The sequence below is a fragment of the Xiphias gladius genome, chromosome 5, assembly GCF_016859285.1.
Source record: "Xiphias gladius isolate SHS-SW01 ecotype Sanya breed wild chromosome 5, ASM1685928v1, whole genome shotgun sequence".
Lineage (NCBI taxonomy): Eukaryota > Metazoa > Chordata > Actinopteri > Istiophoriformes > Xiphiidae > Xiphias > Xiphias gladius.
This window is the reverse complement of record NC_053404.1, coordinates 9,288,091-9,311,526: the sequence shown is the minus strand read 5'-3', so window position 1 is coordinate 9,311,526 and position 23,436 is coordinate 9,288,091. Positions and strand designations below refer to the sequence as shown.

Genomic DNA, 23,436 nt, shown 5'->3' with positions numbered 1-23,436 from the left:
TTGCAAGTGAACTAATTGAATTAGTAATGATAAAAAATAATGTACATTGTTTGACTCAATCTTAAATTTGAGACATGATTTATTCAGATGTTAATACACATAAAACGAAAACAACTGTTCACATTATATATTTGGTGCTGAATGTAGTTTCCCCAACTGGTTTTTGAATCGGGCCTTTAACACTGCAGATTATCCATTTCATTTCTAATTAGCACTAATTATTTTTAGCAAGGGAGCTGCTTCTGTTATAGCACTTATAGAAAGGTCTGGATATATAAAGTCTTTGTCTTGTAGATCTTTATACTATTTTCAAAATCTAGCAATACATGATCATTTCTGACTCAGCATTAGTGTTTGACTCTGAGAAGATACACTAATTCTTTGTCTTCTTGTTGGAGCATAGTCATCTTTAGTATGTTGCTTCCCCATGTTGAGTTTGCCAGTTGTACATGGACAACATCTGTTGGGTCTTGCCCATCTTGACACCATTTTGAGAAAGACAGCTGAGTGGGAGCACACTCAGGTGATGACAGAGGAGGCTTCCAAAAATAGCCACGGTCAATCACACCTCCGAAAATAGTCTAAGTCTAAGTCTCCAGTCTAACTCCTCTCCAGAGTCTAACTCTTAGAAGTGTTTAAGTGCTGTTATTTAAAATTGATAAAGTTAAAAAAAATCTCAGATAGATAGATTTTAATTTGTGGAAATGGGGCAGAAACGCCAGAACCTACTCAGTGCTGAAGGGCAGCTTCACCCGGGCAGATTGATACAGAGCATTAGAATGTCAGCAGAGGGGTTTAACCTAAACCTCTGGGGCAACACAGCTCCCATCATACTCAATGCTTACTCCAAGTGGGATGACATTTGAATACAATACTGTCCTCCTTTGTGCCATAATTACCCCTTGAATGTGTGTTTTTTGGTTGCTGTTTAACATTAGTTCAAGAACACCCTCATTTTTGTTTTCATTACACTGCCCAGTATTCCATCTGCAGATTTTTTTCTCCTCTGTGTTACTGGTGTTGCCCTTATACTAGACTGAGATTAAAATAGATTAATCAGGGATTAGGTCATAAAATAAGAGGAAGGAGGAATATATTGAATGCATGAGTAACTCGCTGTGTCACTTTCTTTATGTCAATATAAACTGCAAATGTAACCATTGTAAAAAGTTGTTTAGGACAAATTGCACAAATTCCCTATATTTTAGTAATATTCCTAAAAAATATAATGCATGTTCATTTGTGTGTGTGTCCATGTGCACCTTAGCTCGTGTCAATTTTGTACTACACTTTGTGCCAGGTCCTGCTATGGTGAGGTGTGTCAGCGATGACGGATGTGGAGGCGACCTACGAGGACTTCATCACCCCTTGACGGTCCGGTCGCAGGAATGCCATCCATGAAATCCAAACAGCCCCTGGAGTTCAGGGACCCACTGACCTGTCACAGAGTCTGGCACAGCTCAACATCAACAAATCAGGTAAGAAATGTCACTCGTCCTAATGACACATATTTTCATGGTGGCCACAATGCACAAGTACAGATAAGATGGAAAAATTCAGTGTGATTAAGAGGGATGACTAATAGCTTGTTATCAGTGAAAAAAAAAAATCTTTTTTTCAAGTTCAATACTAATTCTAAACTACTTTCTACTTTGAACAGTGAAAGCATTAAATCGAGTTGTGCAATTGCTGAACTTAAGCTTCTCACTTAAGAAGTTCAAAGGCAGCATGCAAGGCTACATAAGGTACAGAGTAAGGTGTGTACAGTGTAGGTTACAGCGTAAGGAACTGAATTCAAAAATAACCTTCATCGAGCATTGCTTACATTATTATGAAAATAAAAAACCAGGACTTATGTTGGCATGTATTAAAGACACACAGCAAGTTCACATCATGTCTGTTTTCTTCAAACTACAAAAAAGGAGAGTCTCTCGAGAGTTTTAACTCCCAAACAATACTTGCTGGGAAGTCTGTTAATATGCTAGTTTTGTGTCTTTCAAAATTTAATTTGCAGAGTTGAGTTAACAGCAGCAGATCATTCATTCTACTCATAATTTCAAGTTAAAACACATCAAGTTAGAACACTCATGTATATAAGTTCTAAAGTGGTCTAAAAAATAAAACTAGACATTCTAAGTTGAATTAACTTGAAATTAACAAAAGTTATACATTTACGTTGTGTTAATGAGAAAAGATTAGTTGATTCCACTAAATTCCTGTATGATGTCTTACAGTGCAGAAATTAAGGAAATTTTACGTAAAGTGTAAATCATCATAAATCATTGTATAATAAGCAATAAAATATTAAATGTACTGTGCCTAAATTACATAGCAAACAAAGCCTTTTTTCCTCAGGGAGACCATTAAACCTGCCTTTTTCTATAGTTGCTATGAGTTGACCCTTTGCTCAGTCTGCCGTGGTGACTCAAATTCCTGCTGTTTTCAAGGTAAAATACTCACTATTTCAACCAACTTCATTTGTATCACTGACTTCACAAGTAGTAACTTATGAAACTCATTATATGTCTCTGTATCACTTCTCTGTCCCTCTTTCTCTCTGTCTGTCAGATGATGAGGGAGAAGACACTGAGAAAAACCAGGATTCTCCAGCTAAAGAAGAGGAGAATCAAGTTGAGGACAACTAAACAGCAAAGGGCAGTAGACATTTATGGACTCAGACAACCAATTATTTTTGTCTACCTGATCCCTGAATACTAGGCCTCTGACTGGCCAGTTGCAAGTAATGACTATAAACCATCACAGCAAAATCCTCTACTGCCACCATCCCGCCATTGGGAAGTCATCACTGTGTCAACCACAATGCAGTTTCCTATCTGCTCTTCAATGTGTTCCAATTTCCTTAAAAAGCATCCTTTCATTACTGCCTTTCCTTTATGGTTGTTGATATGAGATTGGATGTGATGCATGATGAACGCACCATGACATCAACAACCAAAACCAGCCCTGTTTGTCTGTCTGTGGTACTAAGAGGAAAGGAGAGAAGGGAACACTGGCCATTCAAGGATTTTGGAGCAGGCTTAAGTGTTTCAGCTTAATTACAATTTTGTCTCCCTACCCCCCTTGCCTATAATCAATCACTACAGGTGTGGCTTAAACACTTCCAGGGAACCCAGGATAGCTATTGGACACCTCCTCTTCGTCTGCTCTTATTGTATCAACAACTTCACACGTGTACTTTCAATATCAGTGCTCATTGTTGACTACTTCCAATCTCCCTCAATGATTTTTTGTATGTTTGTTTATTTTTGGCTGGCCATGGATCTAGCTCAATCCATCTACTGAATTTTGGAAAACTCGCTGACCATCTTACAACTGTACTTCAATGTCTCAAAGTTAAACTTAACATCCCAAGGGAGGGCACTGTATTGTATTTTTGGTTTGTTTATCTGTGTCATGGATAATATCTCAGACACTGCTGATTCAATTTTTAAAGAAACATGGGTAAATAATGTTGCAGTTTGGCATTTTATTATTACATTGATTGGTCTGACAAGACCAGTTCTAATCAGCTGAGTCAGGAACATTATTGATCTGCTCTTTCACTCTGTCACAGTGGTCAAGGCAAAGGTTTAATCAAAAGAGCAAGTGTGTTCTGTTTCACAGGCCGACTTTCCTGTTTTTGGCTTTGCCGTTATACAGCAACCCACAACCTTTAGTAGCCCTATTTGTGTTCACTGTCAGGCCTGACAGATGCAGCCCATGTCTGCTTCTATTAGATAATGCATATTTTCCTTCCTGAGTACAGCCTTTTAAAATTATTTTGTCACCAAAGCAAGTCATCCATACTGTTGTTTCTGATTTTTATTTATTCAAAACATTGTAAAGGTTTTGTTCTAGGTCTTTACATATAAATGGGAAATTATTTTCTAACATTCAGTATTTTGAAATGAAACTTACTGATGATTTACCTAACTATGATTTACATTTTGTAACTTTGTATAAGTAACCTCAAATAACCTTAACCTCAAATATTCTTTGTTTGTTTTTTCTTTTTGTATTCTACATACAAAAAGTGTCTATATTACTGCTGTATCCTGGTTAACCAACATTAGATAAATATATGGTCATCTATTTAGCATATCCAAGTATGTCTATGAGTGTGTTTGTTTTTAAATATGATTTGTTTATGGTGGATGTTAAGACAAAGAGTTTATTTGCTGCTGGAGATTTAAAAAATTGCAATACTGACTGCACTGAAGTACACGGGTGTGTTATTAGGAAACTTTCCAAATAACACACGGATTCTCCGAAGTCAAAGTGTTTTATTCATGCAGCAAGGAGACAAGTCATACAGCAGCACAACACAGTACAGCAGCAATGAGTGCTTGCTAGTTCTTCTGCCATCCTTTTTATGTGCCAGATAGGCAGAGGCTTGTATTCTCGCTGACATATATCAATATACATGGTGAAGATAATTCTTTGCTTATCATACAGGAATAGACAAGTGAGATGGCCTTGAGGAGATGGCCTCTCCTGAGCGCAGCCTCTGTTGTCATGAGAGAGTTTTACAGATTCTCACACAAGTAATAATAACAAAGGTCAAGATGAGGTGATTACACAGTCATGAGCATAAAGGGTAAGAATTTTCTAACATTTCCCTCCTGTTTATACTTTATGCACAAAATCAAAAACATTGTAAAAATACGCTAAAAATAAGTCTTTTTCTTTTTTTCTTTTTTTTTTCTATAGCAAGAACTCAACTTTATTCAAAGCATCAGCAGATGAGTAATAGTAAAAATGATGCTGCTGCCACTGCCACCGAGACGAGGAGAGAAGTCAGCAGTCTACTTTAGCGACCGAACCACCTTTCCATCAGTGACGTGAAGGGGTCCTCCATTCCAGAGTTCTCAGCCAGTTCCTCGGGCAGAGAAGTTAGTCCTTTCAAAGCCTTGGTTACATTGCCATCTGAGAAAGTATTATTAGGGATAAAGGTGCAACAGAAAATTCCAAACATTTTGCAAACACCTCTTCTCTCAACTAATAATATATCTAAGGCCATGCCATCAGTGTAGTTGGTCTCAGTTGTTCAGCAAAGCCTCTCACAGCATCTCTAGTATAATTCACAAATCTCCTCTGATTATAGTAGATATAGTTCATCCAATCAATATTTTTATTTATTGTTGCCCACCAGAAAATAAATGATTCAAAACCCTCCCGCCACTTGATTTCTTGCTTTAAATTCATCAGGAACTCCTCTCGGAACTCAGATACAATTTATGTATACCCTGTTATCAAATGACCCTCCAGACATAGTACGGCGATGACGCTTCAAATTTTCTTGGGAGAGTTTATCTCCAAGTTTTCCAAACTGACCTGTTGGGAACATAAGAAAGGGCACAATTAATTGAGTTAGTGCACAACTGCCTTTCCAGTCACGGGGGAGTTTTGGCCTTAGCTTCATGTCTCCACACAACCACTAGAGGTCCGCTCTCATAGTCGTCTGGTTGGAAACCAAGAGGCCGTCAGATTCCCGTTGTCATCGGTAACGTCGACAGTTGTTTGGCAATAATCTGGGGAGATAGACTAGACATCCTTTCCATTACCAAGTCGCTCAAAACAAGTATAATTTCCTTTATAGGCTATCACTGAGGGTGGAATATCTGTTCTCTTAACTCGTGGGAACAACAAAGACAGTGTTTTACATATCTCTTCAGTGGGAACAAATGTCCCCTAGAACATCAGCAAAATGCATTCTAAACCACCAGGATCATTTTCCATATTTAATTTGAAAGGAGAAGTTCCTAATTGAGGTCTGGCAGTTGAACATGCAATACAATTTGATTGTCCATTTTGTTGAGCAGTATACATCATCCATTCCATCTATTCATTTTTGTCCACAAAACCTGTTTCTAAGGCTATCTTTCCTTTTTTAGTTAGTTTAGTGAGGTATTTTGCAAGTCTTTTAGCTGGATTGGAGGTCGGGGCTACTGTTGTAGGTGTGTTTGTCGTCGATTTTTTATCTTTTTAGTTATATTTACTTAAAAAATGCCTTGAGGATATCTAGTTTGGTACGCACCCAACACATAGGTGCCACTATCATTAGGATTTGGGTTCTCTATAGTAATTATCACTGTTTTCCACCTTCTCCTTTTATCATTGATAATCTAATTTTTAGATCTGGAGATCTTTGTGGTTTTGGATCATAGCCCCAATCATGTGTCCCTGTATTTCATATAGCCCATCTCCATTCTTCACAATTACAACCCCATGTACGTTTTTTTACCCCAAACATGTTTTTGAAGGTGGTACATTCTGCACAAGTATTTTTCTGACCATGTATATTGGAGTTCTCTTCCTTTTGGGATTTAATTGCACCACAGAAGTCTATAGAGGCAATGCAAGGTGTGGATCCAGATTGACAATGAATCACCACAGGGGCTTTTCATGTGTCATGGTTCTGCCACTCTTTACCTATCATTCTTTTTGGTCTAGTTAGTTCAATTTGTTATCTCTCTCTTGGTCTAATCCTGTCCTGAGTTCATACCACAATAGTGGAATCATTATCATCATAGTTATCAGTATGACACAGCAGATTGTGCCTCTGAGACCGCAGAGTCCAGGATGTCTGAAGGGATGCCGAGGTCTGTTTCTTTCCATGTTTTTCCTAAAATTTCGTTATCGCTATTTTAGCCTCACCCTATGTCCTCCTTTGGCTGCTGGTTTCTTCACTGAGGTTGACTCGAGCTTTCTCCTGTTGAGATAGCCCCCCTTTGTATTCAGACTTTGCCTGAGGGAACTGTGGTGAGTAACTAATCTGTCCCTTGTTTACTTATCAAATGGTTTTACAAGCTTACAGTGTGATAGGTGTATCCAGGAAGTTCGCTCAGCTATCTTCACTGCAGTGCGTGTAGTGAGTAATACTTAGAATGGACCTTCCCACCTTGGACTTGACCAATTTTTCTTTTTGATGGCTTTTATCAGCACCCAGTCTCCTGGTTTCACAGTCTCAGTCAGGGTTTCTGGTTCTTCACCTGGAAGAGAATTAGCATAGGGTACTTCTTTGCTTGTCAGTATTTTTCTCATATAGTCTGCTAATGTTTGATCTGCTTCTTCATCTGAAGTTTGAAATGGTTTTAATTGAGGTATTGTATAGGGTCTACCATACATTAACTCAAAAGGTGTTAATCCTGTCGTTGTAGGAGTTATTCTCATGTTGAGTATTATTAGTGGTAGGCAGTATGCCCAGTTCTTCCCTGTCTCAGACATAGTTTTTCTTAATTTGTTTTTTAAGATACCATTATGTCTTTCTACCAGTCCTGCAGATTGGGGCTGATAAGCACATTGATTTTTCAAGTTTATTTTTAGGTTTTGAGCAATTAGTGTTATTACATTATTCACAAAATGGGAACCATTGTCACTGTAAATCTTCTCTGGTATACCGAATCGTGGGATTATTTCCTTTACTAAGGTTTTCGCTACACTAATTGCATCCGGTGTGGTACAGGGAAACGCTTCCACCCATTTTGTAAACATGTCAATGATTCCTAGGCAGTATTTCTTTCCTTCACATTTATTCAATTCAATAAAGTCCATGCATATATGTTGAAAAGGAAATTGAGGTTTTGGAAACGCTCCTCTTTTAGGTCTCATATTCCCTTGTGCATTGTATTTTGCACAAATGGAACATGCTAAACAAAATTTTTTTGAATAGTTAGTGAAGCCATAGGTTGTAAACACCCTTTGAATTACTGCTACCATCCCTCCTGTCCATGACTCAATATGTCAGCATATCTAAAAAGGTTGCTTGGTAAAATAGGCTTTCCTTCTGGTCATTTGTAAATGCCATTTTCTTGTTTTGCGCCTTTATTTATCCACTTCTGCATTCAGAGGGTGGGGAGACCTTCTGCATATCCTTCAGCACTTCCTGATCCACGAATGTAGGTGTATTGTCTATAATCAATACTTCATATTCCTTCCTTCCTTTGCAGCTGCATCTGCTTTAGCATTGCTTTATGAAATTCGGTCATATTTACCAGTGTGTGCAGGACATTTGCATATTGCTACTTAATTTACTCGAAGTTGAACGGCTTCCAGTAAATTTAGTGTTAATACTTTGTGATTCTCACCATGCCTCTATTTTTCCATTGTTGTGCAAATACATGTATAGTTGAAAATGCATACTGGCTGTCTGTGTAAATGTTTGCTATCTTTTTTTTTAGCTAATTTACATGCTTCAATTAATGCTACTAGCTCTGCTAGTTGTGCAGAATAGCGTTTTGGCAATATTTTGACTATCAGGGTTGTAGTATCAGTTACTACAGCAAATCCTGTTGCATTCTGGGTTTTTCCTGCTTGAGCCATCCACAAACATAGTTATGTCTGCTCCTTTGTACGGAGTGTCTTTTAAATCTGGTCTGGGTAATATTCTTTCTGAAATTTCTGCTAAGCAGTCATGAGGATCACCGTCTGTAGCGGTGGGCATTAATGTTGAAGGGTTAAGTGTAGTGCATCTTTCAATAGTCAAATGTGACTGTGACAGTAATACTGTCATACAAGATAAATGTCTCGAGGGAGAAAGATACGAGATTTTGTTATGCAATAGTATAGCAGAAACAGCGTGTGGTACTTTCAATGTAATTGGGTGAATTAGCACAATAGAGGCCGATGCCTGTATTGCCATTGAAGCGGCAACAACAGCTTGTACACAGGGTGGCAATGCTCGTGCAACTGAGTCTAATTTAGTTGAGTAGAATGCCAAAGGTATGTCTTTTTCTCCATATGTTTGGGTAAGGACAGAAGTCATGTATCCATCTTTACAGTCTACAGTTTGAGGGAACACCTTGGAATAATCAGGAAGTCCTAGTACTGCTGATCCTAGTAGTAGCTGTTTTATTTTGACAAAGGCGTTTTCTGCTTCAGGTGTCCAGGTTAGTGGATCTGATGCAGCCATGGGAGTGTCATAGATTAACGCCGTCAGTGGTGCTGTAATCACTGCATAGTTAGAAATCCAGCTTCTGCAGAAATTAGTCATACCAAGAAATGAAATCATTTGTTTTTTCATTTAGGTTTCGGTGTTTCCAGAATTGAAGTTATTCTGTCTTCATCTAAATGTTTTCCTTCTCGTGACAGGTTATATCCTAGGTATTTTGCCATGGGTGGCACAGTTGCAATTTGTCTTTGTTAACTCTGTGTCCTTGTTTAGCTAAGAACTTAAGTCAGGCTATTGTGTCAATTTTGCAATCTTCTTGTGTTTCAGAAGCTACTAAAATGTCATCTACATAAAGTAGAAGTTGGCTTCCGTTAGGGGGAGTGAATTTGGCCAAATTGGCGGACATAGCTTGTGAAAATATTATAGGAGACTCGCAATATCCTTGTGGGATTCTGGTATAAGTGTACGTTTTCATTTTATAAGTGAACGCAAAACCAAAATTGACTATCTTTGTGGACTGACACTGAGAAAAATGCATTACATATGTCCACTACTGAGTAGTATTTATTTTTTGGATCCAACTCATTTAGAAGAGTGTGAGGATCTGGAACTGTAGGGGCTCTTGGTACTACTGCTTTGTTCACAGCTTGTAAATCTTGAACCATCCTTCATCCTGATGACAGTGGGGCTTTCTTTACTGGAAACAGTGGAGTAGGGTGAATCTGGACATTCAATGATTACTTTAGTTTTAAGTAAATCTTCTATTATTGGTCCAATGCCTTGCTCAGCTTCAGGCTTCAATGGATATTGTCTTTGATGTTGTCTAAAAGAGGATTTAGCTATGAGGTGAACTGGCTCAATTCCTTTAATTAGTCCTACATCTGCTTTGCCTTTTGACCATAAATGTTCTGGCACCTCTGCTAATGCTTCTTCCTGTCCCTCAGTTAAGGCTAATATCTGTCAGTGCTCTAATCTCCTAGTTTCTCTCAAGTGAACTGCGGTTTTAGCATGTGTTTTCCAATTTAATGCACAAGTACATTTTTAAACTGGGACTGTAGAAACAGCCTTTTTGGTGTCTGTCCAGTCTTTTATTGCTTCACAACTTTTTACAAGTCTTCCTAAATCTTCCCACTTGCCGTCTTTGTTCTTTGAAAGTGAGACATGTGGTGAGCTAGACCACTCTCGGTACAGCTTCCTCACTTCCTCGTTTAGTGTAAAGCTTGCTGCAAGGTTTCCTATTTTGTCCCAGTACATATATGTGAGATGTACTTTGGTCTGTTTCATTTTCAGAAACTTTTTCTCATAGTCTGGATCTGGACCTGTTGTGTGTCTGGAGTACATAGTGCAATGTAAGTCATTGACTTGCATAATGTCAGCACCAGGAGCTATCTTTTGTTTTGCCATTTGGATAAGTGATGTGGTCACTGTCCCTGGGCCGGTTGTGACTAAATCCAGACTATACCAATAGCTGGAACCATCACAGTGTCCTTCTACCACAAAACAGTGTGCCACTCTGTATGCTTTCATACCTCTCTCAGTTGGCACTGTTGCTATGCCAAGATTTTGCATCATATCTCTCCCTAGCAGGTTGCAAGGACAGATTTTTGATAACACTAATTGGCACAGGCTGTTTTTGCCTGTTTCAGGGTCAGTTAAGGCTACAAGTTCAGAAAGGCTTTCTTTATGAATTTTTCCATTTGCTGCTTTAACAAATATTCAAGAATTTGCTGAATTTACATCAGGGACGTCGTCTGGGTGAACTACTGTTCTAGATGCCCCTGAGTCACACAGAAATTTAATTTCTTTTCCTCCAATTAATATTATTATTTCAGGTTTTTCTTCACTTTGTAACATTACGTCTATTTCACCAAGTTCTAACACTTCCTCTTCTTGCCCCGTCTCTTCTACATCTTCGTTCTTTTCTTGTCCTTTCTCTAGTCATGCTTCATCTTCTTCCCCTTCTACGTTGGTCTTTCTCTTTCTACAGTCTTTTGCCCAATGTCCCTTTTTGCCACACACAAAACATCCTTCTTCTCTATTTGTTCTACCTCCTCTTCCTCTCCCTCTATTTCCTCTTCCTCCGCCTCCTATTCTTTTTCTGTCTCTCCCTTCCATCACATATTGTGCATTCTGCATGTCTGGCATTTTCTTGTAAGTCAATCAGCCTGCATGTACGGTGAGTCACTGTGTACTTTTGTACAAAGCTGCTGATTTCTGGCCTGCAACCTTTTAGGAAGGCATTTTTAATTGTTGTTCATAGGGAGAGTCATTTATCTGATCTGCGGGTATCTCAACTCCACTATGGTTGTCAAAGACTTCTTTTAATCTGTGGAAATAATGATCCACATCTTCATCTTCTTTTTGGAGGCATCAATTTATCTCAGTCCAATTTGCCCCTGCCTACCATCTATTTGTAGTTCTGTTATAGAGAGCAATCAATCTCTGATCTTATTCAGCAATACCATAAAGCAGGGGTGCTCCTCGATTATCACTGGGGTTCCAATCGCCACCGACTACACCAATCATGTCCTAAAATTTGTCTCAGGGCTCTCTCCATTTGTATTTTAGGTTACAGATTTCGTGTTCGCTCTCCTGCTTTTGTTATAGGGGCAGATGGTTCAGGAGTAGGGCTATCAGCCTCGCGTTTTTTAGAACATGGGGGAGGATAGTTAGTCAAATTGTTTCCTGGGCCTGGGGAGGGCCTGACTGGGGTTCCTCGTGGTGCCTACGCCTCGCAGCTACTACTGCATTATCGTCTTCTTTGTCTTGCAGTGCTAACGCTTCGGCTTTCTTGGCTTCTTTTCTTTTTTGTGCTTCTCCTAACCACAATTTGGCTTGTTTTAGTTGATCATTGTCTAGCGATTTGTTTTTGCTTGCTTTTTCTATGTTTTTTTTAATTAATTTATTGCATGCTTCCACTGTTATTTTTCCGCCAAAGACATATTTGTTCTTCCATTTATCTCGATATTTTAAGCTGTCTTGGTTTCTAGTAAACATTATATTGTATTTTTTTAACATTATATTTTTCATCCTGAAGGGTTATTTTTATGTGTTTTTATATATTATCTTGTTATGAGACTAAAAGAAAGTGGCTTGTGGTGTTTATTACACTCAGGCGCTGGTACTAAACAGAGGTGTTATTCTGCAAAGAATGCACCCAAAGATATATGGTTGTTTATATGTGATAAACAACCCCTTATCTGGAGGCGGCATGACAGTGTGAGAAACTGTCCTGGGGTGCTGTGAAATGTCTTGTCTTTTATTACCTGTTTTTCTACAGATAAGCCGTTAAATGGTGAGAGTCAAGCATGTCCAGAGTGGAATGTCCGTACGAGGGAGGCACATACCTGAGGAGCAATGGAGGTCTCAGCCAAAAAGAAGATGACCATGCCGACAATGTTATTTATGATGTTTAAACCTAATATCTGCTGGACCAGGGAGAGAATAGTCACTCAGACTTCGTGAACTGATGTGAATGCTGTATGCTTGTCAGGGATTCATAGTCTGGTCCAGAGCTCTGTAAGCAACCTCAATCTTTAAGACTCTGCTGTATTTTAATAAATAGATGTGAATTTAACTTTTTGCGTCTTGCATACTTCACTAAACGAATGCGCGAGTCCTGATGTTTTGAAGGATGGACTCAACAATCCCCACCTAACTTCTCTGTTTTTTTTTATGAAATTTGTTACCCATATTTCCTACCCTCTTAACAGCTAACCAGTTTGTATGGAGTTCACCCGATAAACTGGTCCGATCAGTGAAATGTGTTGACTTTTGTTGACACCGTAAGGTTTCCACTGAGACACTGTTAATAGCTACCACCCCACATTTAATTTCATTAAAACATTTAACGAAGACTCACCTTCACACTTTTTATAGCGATTTCTCTCTCAATTTTTAACATGGGCACAGAGTTATTTATTCCTGTAGCCTTCTCACACAGGCTATGGACTATTCACGTTGCTTAACTTCACTGGTTTAGTCAGGTCTGTCAAATAATTGACTTCGCTGTTTTCACAGGTCTTAGTTAAGCGGTGCCTATTTAACCTCTCATTAAATAGGACGTCTAAGCTCACGGGTTTTCACCCGTCTTGCATTTTAGACGATTTCCATTCACTCGTTTCAAAACTCTCTCATTTTTTCTGTCCTGCCTTGAAGTTGGGAATACGGTGTTTGGATTCGGTGATCCCCTAACCTTTCCACCTTCCAGTGGAAGCTGGCCTCAAATAGCAGCAATTCAGCTAGAGGGCTTTTCAGTAGGAGTCCTAGACTCCCCCGTGCTCGGTTTCAGCTCCGATCCTGGAATGAGGAAAGGTTATTGGGATCCGGCTCGAAGGACCAATTTTGTTAGGAAACTTTCCAAATAACACACGGATTCTCCGAAGTCCAAGCAAGTGTTTTATTCTTGCAGCAAGGAGACAAGTCATACAGCAGCACAACACATAACAGCAGCAATGAGTTGTATACTTTCTAGTTCTTCTGCCATCCTTTTTATGTGCCAGATGGGCAGAGGCTTGTATTCTCGCTGACATATATCAATATACATGGTGAAGATAGTTCTTTGCTTATCATACAGGAATAGACAAGTGAGATGGCCTTAAGGAGAGGAACAAGAGTGCCCTGTTCCTCTCTGGTATTCACCTCCTCTTCTGAGCGCAGCCTCTGTTGTCATGAGAGAGTTGTACAGATTCTCACACAAGTAATAATAACAAAGGTCAAGACGAGGTGATTACACAGTCATGAGCATAAAGGGTAAGAATTTATAATTTATAATTATTGTTGTTTATTATAGATCTATGTGTGTGTCTAAAAATGGCTCTTGAACTCATACTGTATAACACTGACATATGTGATGTAATTATTTCTTTTAATCCAGTGACATTATCTGATCATTTAATTTGTTTTTGTTTTTTTGAGAAATATTGGAAATATTAATCATAGACAATTTCATGACTAAATCTGAAATTAAAGGACTGGTCAAAGAGGCATTTTTGCAATGTACTTACAGGTCAAGAATAATTTGTACATTGAGTCAGGTATAGTTTGATTTATTGACCAGCACTGTAGGTGAGCGCCCATGATAATGTTGTATTTTTAGCATTGTTATTTTCTGCAGTTCATTCATGAGTCATGACACTATGTTGTCAATGCCCTCATATTTGACTTTGTCAACTTTGTTAGGTTTTATGTGCAATAATATCTTGCTGGAGAAAATTGAAATAGTGTCAAAACTAATTTATGTGTGTTGTTCTGTCAACAGATGACAGGGCTGTGTAAACCAGGTCTTTGTCTCCCTCTAGTGGCAAAAGATCTAATATTAAGTTCATAGAAAAGCCATATCACTGATCAATTTTGTTTGTAATCTGTGATGCAACAGATACTATATTCATTGTGATGCCCTATACTGTGCTTTTAGGTCTGTGATCTATCAGATAAACACTGTGATGGAGTCGGTGCTCTACAATTATAGACCAATTATAAACCCAATTATAAACAGGATTTGATTTAGCTGCAGACTTTACGTTATTGCATTCCAAATATTTTAATATTTTTATCTTTACTAGCTTGTAAGTAACTACAATTCACTATACTATCCTTACTATATGTAAAAACAACACATAACCATGATTGCTCACCCTGACTGCCCCTGATTCTGACTGTTGGTTGTATTCATTTTTTATAATCTTGTTAAACTAAAGAGTGGGAATATATGTAAGAACTTTACGTTTGTTTGTTTTTTTTTTGTTTTTTTTTGGGGGGGGGGGTGAAAACTTTAAACTCAAGTACAATGACAGTCATAGCCGTACAATCAAATAATATAGACTACATAATAAATACTGATAAACATCGATCAACGATTCCCTCTGTTCGATAAGTATAACTGGTTATATTTTAGTAGGGAGTCTAGTTTCGATTTGCTCCCGTTTTCCCTATTAAAATTAGTTCATTACGCTGTTAATACAAACTCAACACTGTAACCTGTAACTGTTTCAAATTAAAAGCCCTCTAGCGTTTCAGTGGATAGAAACCTTTATTTCTTAGCTTGGCTTTTATTTTGATACATCAGAAGGTATCGTATATGCAACAACAGCGGATGGGATTAAAGGACGACAGAGCAACGCGGATACGCACGTATACACGTATACACTGACTGAAATAAGACAATATCACTTAGATGATACTTAGATGAGTAATCCAGAACAAAAAAGTGTTAAAAATTGCATGCTTATAATGTTGAATTTATTAAATCAAAGTGGTAGAAATGTACATTAAGGTTAACTGGCATGCTCACTCAGTGACAGCCACCTTATCCAGTGTTTTTCCCTGGCCTGTTTTTGGGGGCCGGACGCCTGTATTCGTTTTTCTAAACCACTTTAGATTAAAATACGTATGACGAAAGCCTCAACAGTACTACCTACCATGCATCTATGGGGCTCTCTTTATAAACATATGGATAAAATGTTGTTTTGATTCAATCTGTGTAATTTTATAGAAACTATGTGGATCCTCATTACACTTCATTCTAAAACACATTTATATATACAGCAGTGTATTTTTCAATGTTCAAATAGATTCCTGTGGCCTTCTATTTGGAAAGAGTTTATTGGAAGTTCGCCAAATGCATTTTTACATATACACAACTGACTAATTTCCTTGTGGGATAAAAAATCCATGCATGTCCTTGTGGAGCTCAGTGTTCACATATGCTCGAGCTACTTCCTTGAATGTCCTGCCATCAAGAATTAGGATGAAACCAGACTGGCCTGGGTTTGAGTTCATAACTGATGTTAAAACCACACCTGAAAATGGAAAGGATAGAGTGTAATGTGAATACAAAGCAGCAAAATCAAAAATCTAAGGAATCACATCAGATGATGGCAGGTTTGCAAATTTACTTTTACTTCAAAATTATAGTTAATATACAGTTTTGCCGATAAAGATGTAATCAATGAGGGATCTTATCTTTGTTCCCGGTACCCCATCCATTTGTACTCTATCCGATACTGTAAATAGTAGCATACATAACACACTATACATATGAATGTCATACATTGTACATGCCCACCACACAGTTTTCTCACCATCATCCTCTGACCCTCCATTTGGTCTGGGGATGAACACCAGCTCGGATGGCCAGCAGTTGTCTTCATTCCAGTAAAGCATTTCCTTGGTTTCTGTGTCAAACTTGCCAATCTTCAGTAAATGGATAGATAAGGAAAAGTAATTAAGACACACTTTTACTTGATAAATTTTCCTAATGTTGTATTGTGTATATACTGTTTATAGTATGTAGTGTTATTACTACTTGTCAAAATGAAATCTGTGTGTTGTTTTGTACAGGCTAAAGCACACTTTTGCTCAGCCTGTATAAAACAACACATAGCTCATAACAATGCATTAAAAACTAGCACTCTGAGTTTACCTTACTGTATCTGACAAGCAGTGATGACACTCAGATGCTGTGATCAGTATTAACAGACATGGCAGAGGACAGTGTGACCGCTTAATTATTAAAAAACCTCTTACAAGCAGTTTTTTTTTAGTTTATGTTGTTTATATATCCTTTTTCTAATCATTTGTTCATTTAAGTAAGAACCACTCAATCTTTCCCAGAACCTAGCATAAATAGCTTATCTTGTAAACATGCAACATGCTCGCACAGTACTTTGTCCCAACTACAAGCCATATACTTGGAAAAGAGCTATGAAGTTGTAAAATAGACCATCTTAGTTCTGTCAGTAGGCTGTGCACATTGTGGAACTGGCAGCAGCTCTCTTCCTAGTAATAGCTGTGTTGACTTTAGTCAGTTATTCAGATAAGATTCACTAATCATTTGGGAATCAAGTCATTTTTCCCAAAGGTTCATCAGTGATATGCTAATACTTCCTATCGCTACTGAGTAGCAAGCTCTTTCATTAATAAAAAATGAAATAAAAATGTCCTGTAATCCCGGTCATCATGTTATTGTTTTATAGTGGCATGCAATATTCCTTTTAGTAACTGAAACACAACAGACCAATTCTGTAAAATCATTATAGTTATGATTAAATGAATGAAAAAATATCCAAAAGCATCTTTAGTTAATTCAATCAGCATGTATAATAAACAGCCATATGTTGAGTTCATTCAAGATAACAAGACAAGACAAGGGGGTAAAATGATTGTGTAAGTTCATTTTTTTCATAAAAAATAAAAGTAAACATGTTTCAGGGCTTAAGCAACTGTACAAGGCCCCATCTTCCTAAAAGGAAGCTCTAGCAATGACTTAATTTGTATTTATGATTTATGTAACTTACTTATATATTTGTTATGGTGTTCTATACCACAAAGTAGGGACACTTCTACAATTAATCTCAGTCCAATACAAGCACCGTGAAATAAATCCTCCTTTTTTACGCATTTATTTAGTTTTTGTTGAGACTGTGTCTGAGAGGTGCTGTTTCACCTCTAAGGTCACTTTTTAGCCAAATCTAATCAATGTGCGGGCTTGTGTTAATTCTGCTGATACAAATACAGTTGGCAGTGATCCAATTAATGCAAGCAATGCTCTTGAAATAGGTTTTACTGCTGACATGATCAGGTTTTAGACAAGGTGGCATGGAATTTGAGTACATACATACATACATATTTCAGCAGATAACATTTTCTTATTTTGTAAGACAACTGATCACCATCATAACTTTTACTTTAAATTTTGCCTGTCTTTTTCATTAATTTGGATTTCATAGTGTGTAAAACCCATATGCAAACACCATTACAAGTCAAAGCAAAAGTTCTCCTGTATCACGTGTAAAGTGGGAATGAATAAAAAATATCATATTGTCTAAACCAAGATGTTTCCTTTTGTACCTTCCTCTTTGCAGAAATTATAACTCTGGACTGTGGGTATGAGACACAAGGGAATCTCCTTTCTAAAGTATAAGACCTTTTAACTCAATGTTTTGAAGCCTCACTGAGTTTATCGCTTCTTTCCATTGTTTCTGGTACCGTGATGTACAAGTATGCCCATGAAAAGGATGTGGGTATTACAGACAGAGCTATTTAGTTTGATCTTTGTTGGTACAATTGGTAATTCACACGTCCAAAAAGTGTTTCCTACCTTCTGTTGTTCAAGCTGCTATTTCTCAGTTCTGCAATTTGCTTCCTAACTCTGTTATAACAATGCTGCCAGGGACAATCTGTTTCCCATTGGCCTTGCATCTAAAATCATTGTTCTTCAAGAGTCTGCAAGTTTCAGGTCTCTCTTGGCAAATAACACTTACAACAATTACCTGTTTTGCTAGTGGAGATTCCTCCACACAGTTCCCGTAGACAAACCGGTGCATCTTGCTGTTGAAGTCATAATTAATTCTGGGTAATTCGAAACCTGTGGAAAATAAACAGTTTTTATATTTGTATGGACAAATCAATTTCTCTTAAGGACACAATGTAAGAAATACAACTTGCACAATAATTACTTGATTTGCTCTAAGTGTCTATTTGATAGGCACTGGTTATACCTTCACAGAGCATCTCTGCCTGGCACATTATTTTGCCTTCTTTCTCCTTCACAGCACTGGCTGATGTGTATTTGAGTTTCACCAGGTCCTCCCCAACCACAATGCCCTGCAAAACCGAGTCAGAAAGTAAAACTTAAGTGTCAGAGGAACATCTTCTCTAAATTTCAGTACAAAATCAATTTGATTTTTTTTAAAATCCCACCTTATCTGAGTGGATGGGAAGTGCAAATCTTCTGTAGCTTGGTTTGGAATAGCTCTCATCACAGAACCCAATGTTTTCCCTCAGCTTGCTCAGGTAGAACATATCATAAAGGCTGTTATCATTGTAGGCGATGACATCGAAGATCACATGACTGTCGTCTTCAAAAGCATTCACATGATGGTAGACAACCATTGCTCCAGTGTAGTACTTTGTCTCAACTTCTTTGCCAGTCTTTCTGTCTATCAGGTGGATCAGAGTCTGAAGAAGAAATTATCATTTGGAAAGATCTTACACAGTCATGTTAAAAGATTTAGATCTTGGGTCAATCCCATCCCACCCAGGTTTTCAACTGTCTAGCTGCTTCATACTTATTTCAGTAATATGAATGTAAAGAACAACATACATAACATTGAACAAAACACAGATTGCAATGGTCCCTTACATTTTCCTCAGGGCAGAACTTCAGACAGCTCGCCCAGTTGACTCCCCTCATGTACGCAGTGGCCATCTTGAGGATGTCCAGTTTGAAAGGCTGCTCGATAAAGATAAAGTAGTTGTCCGTCATGCCAAAGCTGTGATAGTAGCTGGGTGTGAGCAGAGAGCGACAAGGAATTGTGCAGATCACCTCCACATTCTTCAGTGCAGGGACATTCTTGCCTTTGGCTGAAAGGCAAAAATACAGAGAAGCAAAGAAAATATACAAAAAAATTAAAAAGGTGCCCAACATGTATATGTGTAAAATCGTATTGTTATAAAGATACATTTAAATAACTTGTTAAAATCTTCCTATGAGACATGCTGTTGGGTTTCAAGGTTTCCTTTAACAATCATAATGATGTATAAGATATATGAGTGAATGTGTGATAATAATTTGACGTGGAAAGTGGACTTTTAGGCCCATACTAATATTATATATGCATTTCATAATTACACAAGAGCTGAGATTTACATCTAGAAATAAACTGTTATTTTTTAAGTAAATTGAGTGTAATACTCAGATATGTGGATGACACTGCTTTCAAATTCATGGAAAGAACCAATAGCAGTAGGAACATTTCACCATGGCTGTTCATTATCTGGTCCTCCTGCCCTATACTACATTTGAATAATCTTGTGTTGTACCTTAACTTTTTTTCTACAAAGTACAGCTAATAGTAAGAGAGAGCACTGAGGGGACAGGACAAAGTAGAGCAGGTTATGAGGTTTACATACCTTTCTCTGAGACTTCAGGGACTTTGAAAAGAATGTATTTAGTCTTGCCCTTCTCTGCTACTGAAGTTCCGAAGTTGTAGGCGTTGCCCTCCTTGTCATAGTGTGGATGGGATGAGGCCAAGTTTACAGGCAGGTACTTCATGTAGTCCACCTGTGTGACACAGTTTAGAAACACATGAGTTCTGAAACATCCTTTTCACTTCATTATGTGTTAACAATGTTCAGGATCAGCAGATGGTTTTACCTTCTCCTGTGTTTCCAGGGTCACAGGATCAATCTTGCAAATGTAGTTAGTTTCAGAGGTTGCATAGTAGTCATTTCCGTATTTGATGAAATTGCTTGCACCATTGTCAGTAAAGTCAGGCACTGTGTGGTTGAGAAAGGTAATTGCCCTGTAAAACAAGGGATTTTTTTTTAAAAATTACATATATTAGAAAGGGGGGTGTGGGGTCATCCAACACAAAAGACCGAATTTGCAGGACCATCACAGTGCAGAAATGTTTGGGTAATTTGTATCTCAGTGACAAATCCACAACAGGAACAGAAACAGCAGGTGGCTTCTACAACACAAAAGACTGATGATCCTCATATTACAGATCCTTAAGGGAACTATTTACATCTCTAGGATTACCCCCATTTTACAAAACTGTAACATGTTGTTTGTGTATTGCAGATGCTATGGAATAATTACATCAAATTTATAAAATGTATAAATTATTTCAAAGTTTGTAAAGAAATAAAATAATACTACTTTAATAGGAGAAAAAGAATGAAATAAGTAAGGTGGTCTGAATTAAATTAAGAGTATGCTTACTTGGCAATTAAGTTGTTGCTGGGGTCTGGAAAGGCCATTGTTCCCATTTCAGACACAACTATCCTGTTTGCAGCCATGTTAGCTTTATATGTGTCACCTCTAAGGAATCTGCTTCTGTGGGTCATTTCACCTGTAAGAGAAAAGCCCATATTTATATTTGTACTTTACTTGTATGCGTTTCGTAGCTTCTCTCCACACTAAAAAAGGCTGTTAAAGTCACAGATCAACAACTGTAAAGCAAACAAGGATTTCAGGGTTTATGATAGCCTATGATATTTCATGAATTACACTTGAATGCTAGTGAGACGAGTATTGCAAGACATACCAGCTTTAAAGGCGAAGCTGTACATGATCGCCATCCCATCAAACCAGTGGTTGTAGGTGGTGTCCCCCAGAGAAAATATGCCCGGGCCATTGCGCAGCAGTGTGCCTTGCAGCCAGCTGGGAATGCTCCCTATTCGAAAAGAAACAAAAAAATAACATAAAACCTTCAGTGATGTACTTTAAGTCAGTGCATCTGTCTATCCTGCAGTAGTGTAAAAACTCGACCTACCTTTTACATCTGCCTTATAAGGCTCTGGCCGTTCCACTGCGTTCTTAGAAAAGTCTGTTGCCATGTTTACTGACAGGGCAGTGAGGAACACGTAGAGGTGTCCGAATAAATACTGCTCTCCGACAACTGTGCAAGTCACTCCCTTTACAGCTCTTGGGGAGTTGGCTAAAGGTGTATTATCTTATCTCTATACGTAGATGACCGTCCTCCTTGAAGATTTAATTGAATTCCTACAGCTCAGTACAGAGCGCATTTCGCTGTACTGAGTTTAATACTCCATAGCTGGAAATTTTTGGATCAGCCTAGTCGTTAACATGTGAAAAAACACCCCTATAGGAATATCTATAACTGAGACTGTAGAACAATTCATGTATTACTCCTGCAAGGAGTTATAGTGTCAATTTAGTATGAGCTTAGATCTTAATTAACTTATTTTATCTGCTTTGGAGAGCAAGGTTATAATATTGCTCTATGGCCTTACATCAGTGGATGGCATATCGTTCACTGTCATATACTGTATATGTGTTTTTTTCTGTAGAATTATTTTTCTTAGAAGTTTGTGTAGCAATCCCAGACATAGTCAGCAACAATGAACCACTACCAGCTGCAAGAATGTTATCCAGTGCTTGTTCTCTCTCTCTCTCTCTCTCTGTGTTTTAATAGCATTATTATTACACTTAGAACAAATCAAGTATTATTAATATTTGTATTAATAGTATTTTGTCATTTGTTAAAAAGTGATAACACACCACATCTGAACCTTGAAGTCCAAATCCATATCACATTGGAATGTGAATAATGGCTTTACTCTTTTATGGCATTCATCTGTTTGTTTCCTAGAATAACCAGCTGCTGACATAAGTCTGTCCTGAGATGAGCAGAGGCAATCTGCAGAGTATTCGGGGCTGGTCCTACTTATCTATATCCTACTCTATGCTGCAGTGATAATCTAGTTTTTTCTTAAAGGTCATTGAAATGCCATTAAATGTACTTTAAACACTGATACGAATACCAACTACAGCACTTGGTAGAATTCTAACAACTCGGTTACCAAGAAACGCTGGTCAGATTTCCTTTAAACATTAATTTCTTCCATGCCTGTTAACGTGTTTTACAACAAGAGTTTCTCACATTTTTCTGACTTTTTATTGACAGTAGGGTATTTATTTCAAGACTGGGTGTATCATATTTTGTTTTTAATTACTATCATTATCTGATTGAAAAAACAGATGTTCAGTCTCAGGTTGTCATGTGACTCTGGCTTTTGGAAAAAATTTTCGGTCCTGCCATGCTCCACAATCAATCTTTTGACAACGTTATGTACTCTGTCAAAGTTGTGTGTAATGACCACTGACAACAACACAAAGGAGACAAACAGACCAGTGGAAAACATAACCCTGTTGGCAGAAACAATAATTAAAGTATGGCCTCGCAAGATTTGAGTGGGAGGTAAAAAAAAATAAACAAACAAAAAAAACCAACACACTTACAATTATTTTTAATTAAAAATTTAAGAGGTTTGGTAACCTAAAACACTAAACTAATGTCTAAAATGAGTGACAAAATGTTTCACATATTCATATAAGTATTAGCAGCAAAACGTACTTAGAGTATCAAAAGTACTCATTATGCAAAATGGCACTATTCAGAGTTATATTTATGTTATAGCTTATGTGAATATTATTACTGAGGTGTTAATATATAACCATAATTACAATATTGTCAAAGCAGTGCTAAGTTTTAACAACCTGTACTGTTTGTACTTTAATAATGCATCATATTTTATAAGATGATCATACAGCTATGTTTACATGTATCTTAATTTGAAAAGCCACTTATAAATAACTACAGCTTAGTGGAGTAAAAAGTATAATACCTCCCCTAAAATGTAATAAAATACTCAAGTAAAGTACAAGTACCTTAAAACTGTACTAATTACAGTATTTGAGTATTTAGTTACATTCCACCACTGCCTTGAATACTTGTTCATCAGGCTTGGTGTGTGCGTGTATTATTGATATTTTCCACAGAGGGAGCCTTGAGGATAAAATCTCTTTCAACCAGAAACTACAGGTTCAATCCCTCCAAGCAGCAAACATCTGCCTTGATAATGAATCTGCACTTCGATCGCCCTGTCAAGCCTGACCGGCTAAGTCATGAAATTTCCTTCATGGAATAAATACACACAAGTGTTTAAAACTTAACTGTTCTGTGACTGACAACTAACCAGACACAGAATCCAAAGTCCGCATTTAAAGGAACATA

The 23,436-nt window shown here is 37.7% G+C and overlaps 2 protein-coding genes and 1 long non-coding RNA gene across 4 annotated transcripts; 2 read left to right on the top strand and 1 right to left on the bottom strand.

The window, feature by feature from the left end:
- The first annotated feature begins 1,303 nt into the window (after positions 1 to 1,303).
- pkia (cAMP-dependent protein kinase inhibitor alpha) lies at positions 1,304 to 4,498 on the top strand. Its single transcript, XM_040126589.1, is given in 2 exon segments — positions 1,304 to 1,478; positions 2,569 to 4,498. Coding segments are annotated over 2 exon segments (228 nt in total). The 5' UTR covers positions 1,304 to 1,327; the 3' UTR covers positions 2,646 to 4,498.
- A 400-nt stretch (positions 4,499 to 4,898) lies between these two features.
- Positions 4,899 to 12,368, top strand: LOC120789694. The gene is made up of 3 exons (XR_005707442.1): positions 4,899 to 6,762; positions 7,849 to 7,898; positions 12,171 to 12,368. It is a non-coding gene; the product is annotated as an uncharacterized LOC120789694 (long non-coding RNA).
- Positions 12,369 to 15,444: 3,076 nt separating this feature from the next.
- Positions 15,445 to 21,235, bottom strand: bco1 (beta-carotene oxygenase 1). 2 transcript variants are annotated; one of them, XM_040127247.1, is made up of 12 exons: positions 21,172 to 21,235; positions 20,944 to 21,072; positions 20,619 to 20,748; positions 20,049 to 20,196; positions 19,805 to 19,955; positions 19,218 to 19,255; positions 19,035 to 19,124; positions 18,593 to 18,850; positions 18,391 to 18,496; positions 18,163 to 18,257; positions 15,973 to 16,084; positions 15,445 to 15,690 (listed from the first exon to the last, which is right to left on the bottom strand). In XM_040127247.1, the coding sequence occupies exons 1-12, from the start codon at positions 21,233 to 21,235 to the stop codon at positions 15,536 to 15,538; spliced, it is 1,476 nt and encodes a 491-aa protein (XP_039983181.1). In that variant the 3' UTR covers positions 15,445 to 15,535. The 2 variants fall into 2 exon arrangements, with proteins under 2 accessions (XP_039983181.1, XP_039983180.1); XM_040127246.1 differs by having other exon boundaries at positions 19,035 to 19,255.
- Positions 21,236 to 23,436: the final 2,201 nt, after the last annotated feature.

Bases quoted from the DNA above. Each gene is read 5' to 3' on its own strand.
- bco1 (XM_040127246.1), bottom strand. From the start codon at position 21,235: ATGGCAACAGACTTTTCTAAGAACGCAGTGGAACGGCCAGAGCCTTAT. The intron at 20,749-20,943 runs GTATGTCTTGCA...TTTCTCTTACAG, and splicing joins CAGCTTCGCCTTTAAAGCTG to GTGAAATGACCCACAGAAGC. The intron at 20,197-20,618 runs GTAAGCATACTC...CTTGTTTTACAG, and splicing joins AGCAACAACTTAATTGCCAA to GGCAATTACCTTTCTCAACC.